General features: G+C 41.3%; 1 protein-coding gene across 1 annotated transcript in view; it reads left to right on the top strand.

Annotated features, from left to right (window-relative positions):
* nell2a (neural EGFL like 2a) overlaps positions 1 to 19,200 on the top strand; it is a 79,414-nt gene extending 60,214 nt beyond the window's left edge. Inside the window, exons 16-20 of the mRNA XM_069695268.1 lie at positions 7,587 to 7,727; positions 9,031 to 9,224; positions 12,462 to 12,638; positions 15,834 to 16,058; positions 18,392 to 19,200. Coding sequence (XP_069551369.1) covers positions 7,587 to 7,727; positions 9,031 to 9,224; positions 12,462 to 12,638; positions 15,834 to 16,058; positions 18,392 to 18,433 — 779 coding nt within the window. The 3' untranslated portion in view covers positions 18,434 to 19,200. The remainder of the gene's footprint in view (positions 1 to 7,586; positions 7,728 to 9,030; positions 9,225 to 12,461; positions 12,639 to 15,833; positions 16,059 to 18,391) is intronic.
* Positions 19,201 to 19,653: the final 453 nt, after the last annotated feature.

The raw sequence follows: 19,653 nt of genomic DNA, 5'->3' as shown, positions 1-19,653 counted from the left end.
AAGGTGATCGCGCTTTTGAAACGGCTGCTCCAACTCTGTGGAACGCTCTTCCCCCCGACCTACGTTTGGCAGTGTCAGTAGACGCCTTCAAAAGACGTCTGAAGACATATCTTTTCAGATTGGCCTTTGTCTCACCTCTTGATATCTAGTGCTTTTTATTTCAGTGGTCCGTTGTTGTGTACTGTGATTGTAGGTTGCTTTTAATATTGTTGTATTCTGCTGTTATTTCTGCTGTGAAGCACTTTGTGACTTTGCCTGTGAAAGGTGCTATATTAGATAAACTTACTTAAGTTTAAGTTACTTGCGGTCATCATTGTGAAGGTTGTACTGGATATGAATTCTCTGGAGGCCTTTGCATAACCAATGAATAGGTGAATACCAGTGGAAATGGGCAGATATGATGATCCACAGTTCATGGTCACCTAATGTAAATCCACAATCCTATAAATAATTCCATAAAGACAGAATGTAAAGGAAATTCTTCCCATCCTTATTAATTGAAATCTTTCCTATCTTGGTGTAAAGGACTATTTACTGATTTAATGTTTGCATTCAAAGATAATTTCTCAATTTGTGTGAAGTGCCACTTTTAGACACAGAGCATACCATATGCTTGATGAAATCATGAATGTAAAATGAAAGTAAAAAAATAAAAAAACAAGCATAAACTCTTCAAATATATCATGTTCCAGTTTCATCTGAGGGCGTCTTGCCCTCTTAAGAAAAGTGGGCCAGAGAAATATATGAGTCTTAAAGCATCTTTAGTTACACAACTTTTAGAAAACATCCCACACATGAAAGAAGATTCATAACAAGGGCTTTATAAACATCTCAGCTTTAAGAATCAGGGATCAGGGCCCAGGACTGTGAAGAGTTTTTACCAGCTGATAGTCCCTGCATGAAATAATTGGATGCAACATCTGTGAACATTCTCTCCCTATTTAGGTCTCAGATGTGTGTTTATTGACCGAATTGCTGAGCTGTTCCTGTGAGATGAATGGGGAGGTAGCCTTAGTATTTCCTTTATTTTCCGTTCATTATCGTCTCCTTTCAAGCCCCTATAAGCTTATTAGGATGCTTGGCCACCAGTTCAACATTTTCTGTCACTAGGCTGTCAGCTGTGCAGCTAATAGCCATCTCTGCTGTCCTTGGCCGGCCTCTTGCAACTTTCTCAAAGGACACCGTGGGCTGCTGGAGGGAGAGGAGCATTTGATCAGATGCTGAGGATGGACACCTCTCCCTTTCATCTTTCAAGTCATCTGCAGTCTCCAGCTCTCATGAGCATTTTTAATCAGCGGCACTGAATCACACAGAGGCTAGCTTAGCGTCAACAGTGTTCTTTAAGGAGAATGAGAAAGAGATAAAAGATTTTTATGTTCGCCGCTAATGATGCAATTTCGATATGTGACTCCTACACACTCCTGGAGGGTTATGTTCAAGAGCTCCATCAAGGAGCTCCAGTGCATCACACCTACACTGTAAATGTTTTATTGGTGGGAAAAGCTCTCGGTTTCTGGTAAAGAGACACGATCTAAAGAGACCCATTTTCATCAGAGTTCCCATATTGTGTGTTTTATCAGTGAAATATTCAGAGGTTTTACAACCTTTTCTCTGTGTTAAAGTGAAGGAAAGAGGGTAAAAATGTCTTTGAGGAGGACATGTGTGGACAGTTGGGAAGGGAAGAAAGGACAGGAGACTTCATCTTTGGATGATAGCAGTTGAAACGACAAAACAAAAAAAGAGAAGGAGGATGAACAAAGGGAAGCAAAAAGGAGATGATTTATTACCGGATGTAAAAATGGAAGAGGAAAAATAGCAATCGAGAAGAGGAGGAGAGTGGGAGGAGACATGGGGATAGCCAGTGAGTCCATGAGGAAACCTCGAAGGCGGTGAGAGACGGAGTGTGGAGCGCTAAGGTCATGCTGGCATATTGACCAGGACAGAGAGCAGAACAGGGCCAGACAAACAATTGGTTTCCTCACACCTCATTTACATTGATGTCGGGCTCCAGGAAGGTTGTCAGAGTTTTAGAAAACATGACAGACGAGACAGACAAAAACTGTCTAGTTAGAGGAGCAGAACAAAACAGCAGGTAGACCAATAAACAAAAAGGCAGAGTTACACAAACAGGAAGATAAACAACCAATGAAATGACACTCAGAGGTTTAGGACAATATAAACTGGTATTTTAACTGAAACCCAAATGAATGGAGACAGACAGGTTACATGTGCATGAAAACTCGGCCAGTCAAGCCTAAATTGCATGAGACAGTTTTAAAGCTGTTGATCGCCACAGTGTGTGCCTTCAATGGCCGACAAAAAAAACCATCAGAGCCTCATCATAGCTATAATCTCCCTGGGCACCTCCCACCCAGCACTCCGGCGCAGGTAGTGAATATTTAAAACCATATTATTTTTTTTGTCCCTTGACAGCTCCCATGATGCATGGCTGCAGCTCTCGCTCTTTTACTCCGCGATTTACCCACAAGCCTGGGGGCCTGTGACTGTTTAAGCTCAAGCGGCTTGTTTAAGCACAATGATTATGTATTCATTATTTATTTAGGGCCGGCCTTACAAAGCACTCACTCCATCACCCGTAATTAGTGTGTCTTAATTAGGCCCTGCTAATGGCCGAAGCTGTCGTTTAGCTGAGCGCAACCTGCTGCTCCGACCTAAATGACACATCTCCCAGGGATAGGCTGCTACTGTAGCTGCTGCGGGGCACACAGTAGCTACATTGCTTTAAAGGCCAACGGAAATTAAGGAACATGTTTTCTCTCTGCAGCTGTGTGCAGATCGGCTCTGTAAATTACATGTCTTTTGCTCTGATTTGAGAAAAAAAGTTAGTATCCAAAAGTGAATAATGGCAAGCAGTTGCTTATTACACATCCAGCAGATCTGGAGCAGTGTTAGCATTCATTGGAGTTTGTGTCAGTCCAGTGAACGAAGCTAAACTTAATATATGATATCCTCTTGTTTTGGTTTGGTCTCTCCTAACTTCTACAGGAAGTGTCTTGGTCTTCAGTTATTCAATTATCTCTTTATTCACTAGCTAGTCATGTACAGTGGTTGTATTTCACTGAAACAACTGTTTAGTGAATTTAAATAGTAAAGTTGTCAGCTGTAAACCCAAATCAATTCGCTGAAAGATGCTAAATCACACACACAGGAGCTGAGGGGAACCAGATACCATGCCAATAATACCTGTCAGTCCTCTAGGGGGTAAAGTGGTCAAAAACCCCGTGGTAACTTTTTTAAATTTTACTCAGAATCGTTACATATGTCACATAGGTTGCTTAACAGATATTACGTAAATTAAGTACGTTAAGTTATGTCAGTAACTTGGGTTCAACCACCCCAGACCTCCTCCCTCTGTGGACTTCATCACCCTTTCTACTTTGCCAAAGTGGCAACCTCCGAGGCTGAGAAAGTAAGCCAATGTGGAAGTGCCAAAAACTGCAGTTCCTTGAATGACCACTCGAGGCTGGCTCTGAGTGTGAGTCAGTCTCCATAGATCCTTATGTTAAAATGCCCAACTTTACAGTTTACCAGAACACTTCTGGACTACTGTTTTGAGTCTCATTGCTCCTGTTGGCTCAGCTGTCAGTCAGACCCTTGCATCCATCCTCTCACTCAGAGGCTCAGACACCAAAGGGGCATTTCTGATACATCTTAAAACGTGTTTTTTTCATATTTTCAAAACCAAAACCAATCATTCTAAATTTCAGTTTTACAGGGGTTTTTTTTATGTAAAAAAAGCAGGTGACAAATGGGGATTTCAGCTGTACTTTAAAGGAGGGAATTACATACAGAGTGATTGCATTCTCTATGCGCTCGCAGCAACCGATTGTTCACAAGGCTTGTGTCCAATTTACCATGATTACTCATCCACTCTCCTACTCAAGTGCTTGCAGATATGGATTTGCATTTCAGTGTCTGTTTCATCTTGAGGAACTCAGTGTGTAACTCAGTTTGCCTCGGGTTTCATGGTGACTGATTGATTATTTGAGTTCGCTCTTTCTCCTAATGAAGACTGAGGACGAGTGACAATCACTCAATTACGCTTAACTGTACATAAAAGAGCAGAGATCTATTTCTCACCTTATCGCTGTGTCATGTGCTTGTCAATAAAAACTTTGTACAAATTGTTATGTTTCTCAGCCGTCATCGTAAACGTGATCTGACATGACGAATTCAGCTCATTTTAAAATCCACTTATATTCAAATGGCGGCTGAATTCGGAGCAGGAGTTGAGATCCGGAGACGTTTCTGAATAATTCCTCCCAGAGTCGATCAGGTTTATCAGGTAGACCTAGAGGGAAATGGATATCAGTTGGAATTAGGTTACTGTACAGGAGATGTACATGTGGCAGCAGTAAAAGGTTTCGCACTGAGTGATGCAACGCAGCAGAACCGCATCTCAATCCCTGGGGCTATCTGTCAGTCAAAGAAAGGAAAAGACATGCGGAGGGAAACGGGAACTTGTGAAAGGAAGGAAAGCAGGAAGGGGTAAAAGCAAAGAACTGTACCTGTCCAGGATCAGAATAGGCAGCGAGAGCGAAGTGAAGAGGTTGTCAGGGGCAGGGACAATGAAAGTGGAGACATGAAGAGAAGAGGGCAGGCTGAACTCAACTCTAAACTCTGCATTTTTCTGATGAAAAAGAGAGGAAACTGCAGGGATTGGCAAAGATGATAATGAGAGCACTTCTGTGTTTGCATCAGCTTTGAGACAAACAGACACAGAGATGGAGATGGAGAAAAAGGAACTCAGAGAAGGCAGAGGGTGAATAAAAAGGGAGAAATGGGCATTCATGGCAGAGTGGCATAACAAGCCCAGGAGGGTGCAGAGGAAAGACCATCCGCTTGTTCCTCACTTTGTCCTCCGAGAGCTGCCTTAATATAGCCCTAGTTTCCAGCCTGCCACTCAGGGTAACGAGTAGGATAACTGCAGCCTCTCTCATCCTCTCTCTTTCTCCTACTTCACCTATTCCACCTCCTTTTCTTTCTCTTCCTCAACCACCTCATCTTCCTTCTTTTTATCTTTTCTCTCCTCCTCATCTGGCCCATCCTCCTCCACCTCCTCCTCCTCTGTGTGCGTAGGTATTTCTGTTATTTTCAATGGCTTTCTGTCAGCAAGGTAACTCAAAATAGTTGCTCTATCGTAGCCTTGACCTCTCCAGCCAGATTGTATTTTGTTTGTGTCGTCTTTTTGTTCCTTCAGAGTTGAGTGAGGAAAAACATGAAATGATTTGACTAGTGAAAACACTTCGCCATGCACATCTTTGAGTCGACAAAAGCCTCTTGATTCAGTCGAGACAGCTCCTCTCGGCAGTGCCCTTGTCTGACTGTCGCTGTTGTTTCTTTAATTACAATGATCTTCCATTATCATTTACCCAAGATGACAAAAGAGAAGGCGAGACTTTTGCAAGCGTGTTGCATCCTTGCCGTACCTCACACCGTCAGTCCTATTGAATCTAAGGCGCAACGACAGCGAGTTTCGCCGTCCTAAAACGCCGCAGCACTTAAAAAGTTGATTCGACAGCAGGCCGAGAAGCGTCGCGCCGTAATTGTAGCTGACAGGTTTGCTCAGATAAAAGACACAACGACTAATCTTTTGTTGAAGGTGTAACCCTCTGTTGTTACAACCAGACTGCCGTGCATTTAAAACACCTGAATGAAACTGGCTGAAAATAAACCATTTGCATATTTTTAGACTTACCTCACCAGCAGCGTCTGTTATAAATAGTATTCGACTGCTTAGTTGTACTCTGGACTATTTCATACTGCCTTATTGGGAAGAAGAGGATGATTCAAAGAAATTCACCTCGATTTTTTTTTTTTTTGTTGTTCCATAGTGGCAACACACCTCGTGCATCTTCTCCCTTTAAAAGATCCCTGTGCTTTTATCACACTGATATTCACAGGCAACAAAGAGCATTGAATAGTTCTCTTCAGGAGTGGGGAGAATTTATATTAATTTTCAAAAATAGGCTAGTGATGCTATTTGCTGTAGACTCGTGATGTTTAAGCAGTGTCCTTTTAACACAGCATTGCCAACCTAAGGGGAGAAAATTAGGTGCTCCGCTCCCACCAAACTCATGTAATTAGTACCACATAGTTAGAAAAAGAGCTCCTTAAAGTCTTACTATGTGGCAGACTTTAAAGTGAAAGCTAACATTTCAGGTTTTTTTGCAGGTCTGCAAAAAAAAACTTCAGTATACTCCAGCATACTCCAGCCAACTGGCTGGTATGGAAACCAGAAAAAAAAAAAAAAAGGAGTATGCTGAAGTTTTTTTTGCAGACCTGCAGCTGACTCAGACAAATGCTGGTAATTTTTAAATAGATAACGCCCTAATCTGCGGGACATTTGATCAACGGTTAATCTGCTGCAGAAATTCTATTAAAAGGCTGAAGACTCATTAGCCAATAGATCTTAATCCCATTACTGGCTGGGCGGTGGGGGACCGTGAGCCCGTCTGCCTGTCGCTCTGTGGGGGATACTGTTGCAGGCAGTCGCTGAGAAGGTCATAGACGGCACACTGCCATTTTCATAATGAGTGCGGAGCATCATGCATCATGCACAATCATAAAAAAGCCATCCCTGGCTATGCAGAGACATTTAATCACGGTGCATGTCTGGACTTAACATATTTAGCCCTACTGTGTAATAACAGGCTTTATTTCTTCTCTCGTGTGGGCCTGGCTCTCAGTTTAATTAAATGTTTGCTGCGATATCAGAGTAATCTGTCTCTGTGTGTATATTATGCTCATTGTTGAAAATTGTTTTGGATTTGGTTGATGTTTGCAAGATTGCTTGTTGTAATAAAAGGGTTGGAGGTTGGCCTGTTGTAAGCAGCTAGAGGAGTGAGAAAGTGAAACAGAGAAAGAGTGAAACAGAATAAAAGAGACGAGCAGAGGATAATGGAAAAATTCCAGAGAGGGGAAAGTCAAAAGCATGTAAACTGAGTCTTGTATTAAAGACAAGAGCTGAAGGAGGAGACAGAGTCAAGGATATTTCTAAGAAGAGCTCTGTGAAAACAAACATCAGCTCCATCTATTGACAGCCACCCAGAGGCTGTTAAAAGCTGTGTCAAAGCCCTTTGCTGAGCTTCTTTGCACATCATCGCATTTTGACTCCTTATGTCCAGGCAAAGATAATTAAAAGTGTTCACACACCTTGGTATTTATTTGGAGGATGAGACTAAGAATGAGTTTTACTGGTACTTCAAAATAAAAGCCAGTTACATCTCTGTCCTCTAACAATAAGCTTGTTATATTCCATTCATTTATTCCCTGCTATCTTTTATTGATACAGATGTCCTTCTCTGGCGATGAAACTATGCTTGATCAATAGAGCCTTTGGACTAGATTCACTCAATTGCCAGACATGTTTTTTTTTTTTATTATTATTTTTTTTAATCAATTATGAATCAGTCGATGTTGAAAATGCCTACCAGGCAAGAATGGAGCTCAATAGCTCATTCACTGTGAAAAGCATATTTTGAAACCAGCCTGATATGTTGACTGTATATGGAGGTCTTATTGTTCTTCTTGTCTTTTCCTTTTCTCTCCTCTCCCCTCTTCAGATATTGATGAGTGTGCGGACGGCTTCGTCGAGTGTGATAGTAAATCCACTTGTGTCAACTTGCCCGGCTGGTACCACTGTGAGTGCCGTGATGGCTACCATGACAACGGATTGTTTTCCACCAATGGGGAATCATGTGTAGGTGAGTTGCCCGTCTCCACTTATTTTTTATAGGTTTTAATTTGACTACGAAATTTTGAATTTCTTTGTTATTATGTCCGAGGATGATCTTGAAGATATTACACAAAAGAAAGTTTCATCCCAAAAATAATTTGTTACGTGTAAGACATATATACACATATTACTATAGTATATAAGAATAGTAATTTTCTGTGACGTAAAATAAAATGTGAAAAATTAATATTCGCATCTTATATGTTTGTGATTTAGATAATCATGTCTGAAAATTACATTCTGAAGACATCTTTGGACATTTTGAACTTAACAATAAATATTATTAATACATATTTTATCTAAAATTTGAGTTTTTCATTCATTGAGGTTTGTATTCGGGTTTATGCATTTTAGCAATGCAAGAATATGATTTTGTTTGTTCTACAATGCCTCAGTGGAATCACCATGTGTTTTCATTTTCTGACCTTGTATGTTACATCTCAGTTTCATCACAACTTAAAGGCCCTCCCTCTGATTTCTAGCCTCAGAATTGAGGGGCTCATATTCCTGAAGCAAACACTGAAAGGGGTGCATTTTGACAAAGCAGAGCTGAGTTGAAATATATGTCATCCTCCATCAGAAACTCACTCAACTTTGGAGTGTTTTTTTGTTTTTTTTTACAGGTATGTAAACATATATAGATGTGTTTTCCCCCCCCAAAATGACACTTTTCTAAGCTCCATTTTCTGGAACATTGTCTGTGATGCGGCCTTTCAGAAGAAGTGTCAGCTGTCAAAATGGAAATCCTCAATCTAGGTAGCATTGAAGCATTGCCTGTAACAATAGGGCTAGTGCTGCTTCACTCGCTGACCCGATCTTGGCTGTCAGTTTGAATTGGGAGAGGCAAGAAAAAAGCAAATTAAAGCCACTATCGAGAGAAAAAGAAAAAAAAGAAAAAGAAAAAAAAAGCCCCAAACTTGTCTGCACCTCTCAAAGCAAGTTATAATTTGACCAAAAGTGGGTTTCTGGGTTACATTACAGTTGTATACTGCATGTTTTCCCCAAAATTAGAAAAATGTTGCATTGCTACGTTTCACAGTTGAGTTCAGAGAGCATGGTAGTATTGGCCCCACAAAGAGAAAAACATGGCTGCTCACTGACGCAGAACAGGAAAAACACTTACAAGAAAAACTCCTTTACCTTGTCATCATGTTATTAAAGCAACATTACTGGCCTTGTACCAAAAAAAAAAAAAATGCACCACCCATGCATAAATTGTGTTACCTGCACTGAGCATATGTATGATGTCATCTTTTTTGTGCTCCCTGCAGATATTAATGAATGCAAAACAGGGAGGAACACCTGTGCCAACGACACAGTGTGCTTCAACCTGGAGGGAGGCTACGACTGTCGGTGCCCCCACGGGCACAACTGCACCGGCGACTGTATCCATGACAACAAGGTCAAGCACAGTGGGCAGATCTGGGTGCTGGACAGCGATAGGTGCTCGGTGTGCTCCTGCCAGGTAATAAACAGAAAAGGGAGAAGGACACAGAGAACACAGAGACGAGGAAAGCTGAGAGAGAAACCCAAAGAGTGACAAAACAGAAGAAGATGGATCAGTTGAAACAGACAGAGTGGCAAGATGTGGAAGTGGAAAGATGGATACGATCAAAAAAAATTAAGAGACAGAGGAAATGTGTCCACAGCCATAGTTTAGCAGTGATGCCCCCACATCCCTCCTGTACTGTATGTGCATCCAGCTGGTGTAGGAGTGGATTTGTTCAGCTTTCTTTATTGTTTCTCTACTTTCCATGTGTCTAAAAAAAAGAATAACAAAACAAGTGTAAACCTGTTCTTCCTTACAAATGATGTCGTCTCCCACATGGCCAATCAGCAGCAAATGTCACTTTGTTTTGTCCCGTAACCACACTGCTACTCTACAACCAGTCAGGGACATTTGGGAAAATACTAAATCACATAAAATATTAAATATTAAATCAATATTAAATTAGACATAACATGTGTCACCAGATTAAGGACCGTTATTATGCCACCTTTGGGCTCATGATGTTATTAATTATAAATCAATTAAATTGTAGTGCGTAACTCATATCAACATTTATATTTTCATGATAAATGATTAATTAGGTAGTGTAATTGTGTGTTTATAAAGCTGCACTAATCAATATGTTATATTATTAATGGGTCAAATGGGTTTGTGGTGACAAACAAACAGAAAATTACCCACTTTGCCACCCTTCTAGTGACTATCGTGGAGCATTTAGCAGCTTAAGAGAGAAGTACATTTCTCAAGAGATGGTGGAGACTAAAACAGCTACAAGAGGTGCAAATTAGACGTGATGCTCGCCAGGTGGCCAAAAACAAAACTCCAAACTGCTGATGCTACTGTGTGTCAGCTGGATATGTAAATAGAGCACTGTTTGCTAAACAAGCTGTCATTCGTTAGTTGATCATATGTGTTTGGTTCAACTTTTTATCACAAGTATATGGAAAACATATAATTCATCAGGCTTGCACGTCTTTATGCTGATTTATGTAGTTGGCGAGATTGCTCCCCCAATTCTCAAGCTGGTAAAGTAGTGAGCAAGTAACAAAACGTCAAGACATCTTTAAACGTCTTAAAATCCACTGATACAAACAGACGGACAGACAAACAGACACACACACACACACGCACGCACGCACGCACGCACGCACGCACACACACACACACACACACACACACACACACACAGACAGACAGACACAAGGACAGACAGACAAATAGAATTCTTGATCGATCAATCATCTGGACATGTGCAGTTAAAACATGCAAACGCAATAAGCTCTGGTGTGATAGTACAGCTGACACTGATGCTATTCTGATGAGCAATTTAATTAAGTGCATGAGCTGTTTGTAGTGATTTTTCAGAGGTCTGTCAGAGGGGCTCAAGCTTTGATGTGGTTGTTTTGATTGATTTCTGACACCAAAGTGACAAGGCACCTGGGAACAGTTGATCTGAAAAACTCATTCTGTCACCCCAAACACATTTCTCCTTCATGATTATTTGGTCACGGAGCAGTCATACTCTACATTTCAGCGTTTCCCTCAACCTAATGCCAAGTGTCTGGCTGAAGTGTAAGGTGATTATAGCGGATTAGTGTCGGTAGTGAACGATCAAGCAGCAAATTATTCATTTGATTACAAAGGACCAGGGCAGAAATGGCTCCCTAATTAAATGAGTCATATTAATTGATTTGAGTTGGAAGAGCTGCCTGTCAAAATTAGTCGTATTGAGCAGTTCAGGGAGCAGAGGAGTAAACATGTTATTGTTTTGGAGATGGGTGGACACAGCTGGATATTAGATAGAGAGCTGCGACTAAATGATGGGGGTAACCAAGGTCAAACACCACAGAAGAGACACAGACTGGGATGTGTCCAGACTGAGGTCGTGCAATATGCTAATAGTTCATTGTTTCAACCTGCTTGGAGCACCAGATGGGTGGGGTTTACTGCATCAGTGCATTCTGCAGTGTGATGCTAATTAAAGCATGGTCAAAATTAAACTGCTTTATTCACGCTGGGTATCAATGTAGTTTTTCTACACAATCTTAAAATAATAAAGAACATTTGCAGCAATTTTTGGAGATTACGGTTTAAATGTACGTTTCAAATTTTCATGCATTTTGTAAATATTTTTCATAGATCTGAGTTGTCATCTATAGTTAATTCAGACTTAGTATTTTTCATATTTTAAGATAAACCTTTATTCTACGAAAGCAGAAGCCAAAAGTGTAATACAAATTTTAATAATATAACAGTATTAGAATTGAACTGGACAAAGAAGAATTGTGTGAAAGATCACAACTGACTAATTAATGCAAGATGATGAGGTCACTTTCATCACTGATACAGGACACTTGATCAGCACACACTGAATAAGGCACCCTCCATGAGAATCAATGTAAAGGCTACATGTTGAAACTGTTCCTGTCACCATCTTTCATCTACTGCAGCATGTGTTTTTAGGGCTGCAGTCAACCATTATTTTCATTGTCAATTAATCTGATTCTTCTTCTTTTTTTTTTGTATCAATCAAGTTGTAGTTTGTCTCTAAAGTGTTTCAAACGTCCATCACAATTTGGCAAACCCAACTTAATCAAATGTAAATATTCACATTTGACAAGGTGGAGCCAAATGTTTTTTTTGCCATTTTTCTTAACAAGTTACTTTGTTAATTATTTTTAATAATTAGTCATTTATCAAAATAGTTGCTGATTGATTCTCTAACAACCAAAGAGTTAGTTAATTAACTAATTGTCTGCCAAAATTGTGTCTAGAATAAATATCACCACCTTTATTTCCTCTATGGCTCAGACAAATTGAAGTGGCAGTACCACACATGAGTCCTGGAGAAGTATTTGACAAAGGTAATGAGTTGAATTCAGACCTGCAGCAGTAGGGAGGCACCTTTAATCAAACATCCCATCGACGATCAGTAAGTGGAGAAGAACCACTGACCATCAGTATTCATAAAATAAGATTTCCATCTGGCGTGTCTTGCCAACACGACGAGCTGTGAAATGCAGCTTCAGAACAGTTGCTAGGGCCGGGCTGCATAGCCTTTATTACATTATTTATCATCAACATATATGTTTAATGATCCCATCAAACGAAGGGCTTTGTCTTTGCGTGCGTATGTTTACTCATGCCTGTGTGCAGCGTCGTGTTCAATGTTTAATTGTGCTCCGTGCTCAGGCTGGCCAAGTGATGTGCCGCAGGATGGTGTGCGACTGCGACAACCCCAACGCCGACCTGTTCTGCTGCCCCGAGTGCGACCCTCGCCTGAGCAGCCAGTGTCTGCACCAGAACGGCCTGCTCACCTACGGCAGCGGGGACACGTGGGTGGAGAACTGCCAGCAGTGCCAGTGCCTGGTGAGTATAGGAACGGATAAACGAACCGCCCGCATGTTAATGAAATCGCAGCAAAGTAGCGCTTTTTCTATCTGGAGCCATTTAAGGGTGATACTGAAAACAACATAAGCGTTCATTGCCGTGCCGCAGTGCCCACGTAAGAAATGTAACAAATACTCCAGTCTCCATGGAAATGCTCATGAATGAGAGATGCACTCGGTAAAGAAAGTCAAGGAGAGCTGTTTTGTGGTAAGAGAGGGGGAGTGATTAAGAGGTGAATAGGAAGGTTGCAGTGAGGAGAAAATGAAGATTGTTTTTCATATTTTGCAAAAGAAAGCGAGACAGTGATTACTGAGGTTTAAAAGCATTCAAAGAAGTGTCTGCACTGTTGTTTTGCTGTGCTGTGATGGAATTACACATTTTAATAAAAGATACTTCCAAGGTTAAGAGAACAGGAGAAAACATGCGTACATCTATAGTGGGATGATGAAACAGTGAGTATTACAAGCTTGTGTTGATTGATGAGTACTTGCAGCATGTGTGTTTCTGGTAGTTTCAAGTGCACCTCTGCAAGCAGTCCCATTTCTCACACTAAAGAAAATAACATTGTGTTCTCCACCTGAATCTCTCACAGTGAGACATATGCTCTATTTTCTTTGTGTTCACATCTTCTGCTGTGCTGACCTTTTCCCAAGGTTTACACAGTGCTGCTGTTCAAGCAGAAGAGAAGCATTTTCTAAGTGTTTCCCAATAAAGCTGACAGAAACAATAACTCTTTCCACCTGTGATGCCCCTCTTACTATACATCCATATGCATATTAAATGCAAATATCACGCTTTCTATTCTACCCCACTGTCTTCTCTTACCCACGCTGTAGCACACACCCACACTAGTGTCACTGCTTCTGTTAATGACTCACAAATCATCATCACTGTGGATCTCAGACAAGCACTTTACAACACTTTTTTTTTCTTCTTCTTCTTCTTTTTATCTGCTCTTTGTTGCTTTTAAAGACCAGGCATACTTGTAGCTAAGATACTCGAAGTTGGCTCCAGTCTGACAGATTTAATGGTCAGAGTAGCAACAGCCATGTCATTTCTTCCCTCCCCCTCCCACCATTGTAATGCCGTCCTGATTCCCCGGACCCGAGGGCTGCTTTTTTGGATTTCTTACAGCGAGCCATTATAGAAGAGCTTGAAAATCACCACTCAGCTGAGAGGCAGCAGCAGGGAAGCACAGTCGGCTGAAAATGGGTTCGCTCGGCTTCACTCTTGCTGAGGCTGGGCTCACTATAGGAACTTCTATATGTTGACACAAACACATTTGAGAATGCAGGCACGCCCGTCGCAACAGCGGAGCACTCACGTCCAGTGTAAACATGTATATGTGCGTATCATACACGTGTTTGAAAATGCGGGCACACCTATCACCACGGCAACACATACTCCTGCACACGCGTATATACAGACAGACATAAAACACACTTGATTAAAGATGCACAGATGCACACGCAAAGCAAAGTACCACCAGCACGCAGGACAAAGAGCAGCACTTTGAAGGGCGAGTGTTACGGCTACTCCTGCCCTGCGATACTGAACAGTGGGCTCCGGTAGCGTGACAGGGACGTGAAATGAACCTTCAATGCTGCTACATTTAGTTGAGCCATGGCTGTCCAGGCTCAGTAGGGGCCTTAAAATACACAGTGACAACAGGCAGATGGGCAAAACATTCTCCCAAGACCAAGATGTGAATCCGTCTCTGCTAACCGTGCAATAATTTCAAATCAAGAGTGTGGCCTTTCCAGACTGCACACGTGGGCCACTCGCAGTTTGCTATCTTGTTAAATCATAATATCAAAGAAGCATTGATTTCCATAACCATACATGTAGATTGTTGCAGGCTAATTCCCAGGAAAAGATAAATGTCACCAGTTTTATCTATGCTGGAAGCATTTTGTAACATTCAGTGAATCCTTACATCCGTCTATGTAAAAGCTGAAAGATTAAACTGCAGGGAGATACCATGAATGCCAGATTAAAATAATAACCTTCTGAAATATCACAAAGAAATCAAAGACGGGCTTCAGTTTTAGTTAAAGTTTTTCTGCCGCACTCTTATGTGTGAAAGGCAAATGAAAGCTCGCTGTATGGCAAATCTCATCCTCCTTTGTGATCATAGGCCACATCTGCATAAACAGACAAAGATGACAGTGTCCCATATCGCAGTGTGCAACAGATACCTGAAGCTACAGTCAATCCCTCCCTCTGGCTGCGGGTAAAGAGTGCAACTCAGGGGATTTCCCACTTTGAATGTTTACACACTGCACAGAGGCAGGGAGTGGGCATTAGCACTGTGTGAGTCGCTGCTTTATAGCCAGCCTAATTTATTACAACATTTCTGAAATGCTGAGCCACACGATTTTCAGTGATATTAAATACCCCCAGTGGGACAATTGCACCAAGCCTCTTGTGACTTTGTGTGTGTGTGTGTGTGTGTGTGTGTGTGTGTGTGTGTGTGTGTGTGTGTGTGTGTGTGTGTGTGTGTGTGTGTGTGTGTGTGTGTGTGTGTGTGTGTGTGTGTGTGTGTGTGTGTGTGTGTGTGTGTGTGTGTGTGTGTGTGTGTGTGTGTGTGTGTGTTGGTGTGTTTAAACATATACAGTCTGAACTCATATTTCATTTCCCAATAAGGTGTGCAGCAGAAACACTCGTGGACAACAATGCAAGCAGAAGTGGGTCGGGCCCGAATGATAAAGCACATACTGTATAGTGAGGGTAGGATTTGCAAAGATGGCCAAAATATAAAACTTGGTCTGTCTGGCAAATAGAAAACGGCAGTGGGAAAAATCCAATAAGGCTTTCTGTGCTGAAAGTTTGCTGCGAGATTAATGTAGGAACAACAATGAGACTAGAACAAGTCAATTAAAACGCTGAAGCATTTACAGTCTGAGAAAACTGCTGACTTTGTTGGAAGATTGCTCTGCTCATCTATATTTTCTAGGTACCTTAACAACTTCTTTTTTCATCAAGAAAAAGTCCCTCTAGCATACAAATACACAACGTCAGGAGAAATATGTGTATTTGCATGAATAACTTGTTTAGGCATGGGGGAACGCAATAGTGCTTTTGCAGGCAGAGATTATTTTGGACTTTTTCTGCTTTTTTTTCTCTCTGTGTCTGTCTGTCAATCTCAAATTCTCTCTCTGTCCACCTTCACAGCAGGGGCAGGTGGACTGCTGGCCTCTGCCCTGCCCGCCCGTCGACTGCGAGTTTACTGTGGTGCCCGAGGGCGAGTGCTGTCCCCGCTGTGTCACCGACCCCTGCCAGGCCGACACCATCCGCAACGACATCACCAAGACGTGCACGGACGAGCACAACATCTCACGCTTCAGTGGTTCCTCCTGGATTAAACATGGCACAGAGTGCACCCTGTGCCAGTGCAAGGTAAGCCACCAGCCCCGCCGTCAGCAGCCAAACAGCAAATTACAGTTTGTCTAGTTCAGCCGCAGACGAGACACCAAAGAAAAATGGTTAGGAGAGTGAGAAGCCTTTGTGCTTTTTCAAGGGAAAAGAAAAGCACACTGCGGTCCAGTCTTTGCACTGCATAGTTGTGCATCTGTAACTACATCACGGTCGTATTTATTACGTCTGGAGGTAAATATATCTGGAGGTGTTGATACAGCTGTTTGTGTGCCGATTCTGACCCAAACCTAAAGAATAGAGATTCACCCGCAGCAGTTTCTAAATGGGCCACAAATGGAGAAGTGCATTAATGCAATGAGTAACTCCAGAGCTATTTAATGAAGCAAGATACGCACAGTGATGTTTTGAGAGTGAAAATCTGAAATCAATTCTCTAAGTAGGAGAGAGCTGCTGAATTTTCGTTCAAAAACATAATAGAAAGCAAACAAGATATGATGTTCTACTTGAGAATTATTCTCTTTCAGGCAACTCAGTGTTAGATTATTAGATCATAGATTTCTGTGTTACGCTTATAAACAATAAAACTGTGTATTCTGTGAAGGCAGAATATGCTTAGTTAAATGATAAGATTAATCCTACTCACACAGTATATATCTGCTAAATCTGAAGTTACAGCTTGTTAGCTTAGCATAAAGAGTGGAAACAGCTAGCCTGTCTCTGTCAAGTGGTAAAAAAAAAATCCAACTACCAGGACATATAAAGCTTGCTAATGAACAATTTTAATTGGTTGTAGATTAGAGTGTAAAAATAAAGCCCCTTTTCCACTGCCAGCTCGGCTCCAGACACACTTGTTTTGGTTTTCCTTTGGGCATAAAGTTGTGGATAGAACCTTGTAATTCATTGTAATTTTAGTATCACGTCAATTGAATTTCCAAGCGAGCTGAGCCGATACTGAAAGGTGCAGTGAAAACAATGCAGACCAGAGAGAATCGTCACAATCACTGCATGTGCGACACACCAACATGTACAAGCCCATAACTGTTAACTGGCCAAGCTACGATTGTAGCTGCAGTGTTTTTTTCTCTGTTTACTCTGCAGTCTTTTGTTTCACTGCTTTCAGTCTCCTCTGAAACAAAATTTCTCTCCTTGCTGTGACAAACAGCCACATACCAAGAATCAAGGACAGCGTTCGCACCGTATCCTTCATTGTTCGCGTGTGTGTCACGCTGAAGGTGACATCATGGCAGTTTTATGCAGCATTGCTATAGTAACGAAGCATTGAAAGGGTATTATCTGCAGCGGATTACAAAATCCAGAAGTACCAGGTACCAAAAGCGAAAAGAGTGGAGCCAGAACCAGCAGCAGAAAAAAAAAAGGGCTTGGATTGCAGTTTTATAGGGTTATGTGCTGCACTGTTTCTCAGTCAGGACGAGTAACTTGCTGGAGTCTCTACGGGTTGCTTGGCAACCTCACAGTGACGACAGGACCCCTGTTTCCAGTCATTGTGCTAAGTTATAATTTCCCAAAATGTTGAACTGTTTCATTAGATAAACATGAACAAGAGAAAACATCTGGCGGCCTGTGGCTCAGCGACAGCAGGAAATCACAGCGTGCTCTGTCCTCTTCGCTGTCAGACGAACGCAGTATTTTCGATATATAGAGCCTCCTCTTGGATACGCAGACAAACTCATGTAATTGGCTCTGGTAAATCAGGTGGAGAAAGCTACTCTCCACAGGTTTTTGTTTTGTGGTGCTGAACTGTCACTGAGAGAATAAACTATGCAGGCAATATCCTCTTCATTACCAAACGTGAGCGTAAATTGTTTGCCTCAGCTTTAGGACTAATCCACCAAGATTGACTCGCTCGCCTGAGTTTCTAGGATAAAATGCTCTCTCACTGCTTGCCTGAGAATGATGTCTCCATCTCAGACAAATGATACCAGTGGACGTTCAATGAATATTCAAAGTCTCTATTCAAAAAAGATTAATATTCAATTCAAAGACACGGACATGCGTACCTTCTTTTGTGCTTCTTTACTAACATTCAGTGCCGGTTTGATCAGATTGATGATGTAACACACACAGTCCTTTAATCATCCAGACAGTTTATCAGTCCCCTACGTTTAAAGCAAAACGACTCAGTGACTATTCACATTTGTACTCGGTAGAAAATCGCTGCCTTGGATCACACCCAGAGGAACTGTAAATGCCAAACTGAGTCTGTACTGCATGTTGCAGCTCCGCCGCCACCTGAAAATATTATCTGCCAGGTCTCAGAAAGCGCTCGGCCCGAGGATAGCGTGTAACGATAATCCACTCATGTTTCTTTGCCTTTTCTTGCTTCTCCTTTCCAGAATGGACACATCTGTTGCTCAGTGGATCCCATGTGTCTTTAGTCCTGGCAGATCTGAAGGCACCTGTACAGTGTTCTCCATGTAAAAAAAAAAAAAAAAAAAAAAAGTAACACCACCCCTGTGTCTCTTCACTGTCCTCCTCACAGGCGTGGGTCAAACAGTGTTTGCATTGTCAGGATTGTTTTTGGCCTGCTGAACCAGATGAATGGAGGTTACGAGTCAGGATGATTCATACAAAGTCAAAGTTGTATAAATTTAACATTCAGGTACTTTCTCCTCTGATTATCTACAGTTTTTAGCTCCTCTTGTATGTTCTACGCAGTAAACTCCACCCATCTGGCACCTCGCGCACGTTGAACATGAAGTTTTCTGCTAATACTCTGCGACCCGCGCCTGTTTCCTCAACTCCTTTATACCAAATGCAAACCTATATCATACCAAACAGATGATGGACTACAGTTCCCTCGAAGCCACTCTCTTTGTTCTGTCTCACCACTTAACAGTGAACCCTTAGGGATCATCGCTCCCCACTCCGAATCATCGCTACATGAATCTGTAAGATATTACTATTACTGGCATGACTGTGCTTGATGTCCAAAAATTTTTGCTGATTTCTAAATTCTCAATGATGATGATGATACCTTAGATAGAGTAAAGGCAGTTAGCATAAGGTTCTGTTGCCACATTTACGAGTCGTCTATATTATGTGGTGCTTTGTAGCATTTTGTTTAATTTCTCTTTTTTGTAATTTTTCTTTCCAAGCTTGTTATTGTGTAATAGTGAAATAAAGTATTTCCATTTACATTTAATTCTTGTCTTTCGCTTCTGTACAAACGTCATTTATTCCTATTTATTGTGTTTTGAACACTACACTCATTTGCGATATAAAAATATATGGTACTGGTACTTTTACTTAATCCTCAACAAATGTCATGAATTCCAATTAAAACAGTAATCACTAAAATACAGTTGCAAACCAGATTCTGTGTTGGTGTTGCAGAGTTATTTTTAACGATGAAAAAGTTGGGTGGGTTTTGATGGATTCATGACTCATGACGCATTAATCCATCAAAACCCACCCAACTTTTTCAGGGGATTTCTCAGGATTTAATTAAAGGTTATTGAAATATGATATGGATCAGTTGTAAGTCATACTGGGAGTACATTTTTATTTGTTTATTTATTTATTGAATCGGTTTCTCCAGGGTTTATTCTGTTTGTTATGTCCGCAATTTATTAATAAATAAACGGATTATAATGTC

Source organism: Brachyistius frenatus, unplaced genomic scaffold (genome assembly GCF_029030835.1).
Source record: "Brachyistius frenatus isolate BFR_SWC_R1_liver_20210118 unplaced genomic scaffold, ASM2903083v1 Contig_19, whole genome shotgun sequence".
Lineage (NCBI taxonomy): Eukaryota > Metazoa > Chordata > Actinopteri > Embiotocidae > Brachyistius > Brachyistius frenatus.
Note: the sequence above shows the minus strand (reverse complement) of the source record. Positions and strands in the feature narration are given on the sequence as shown.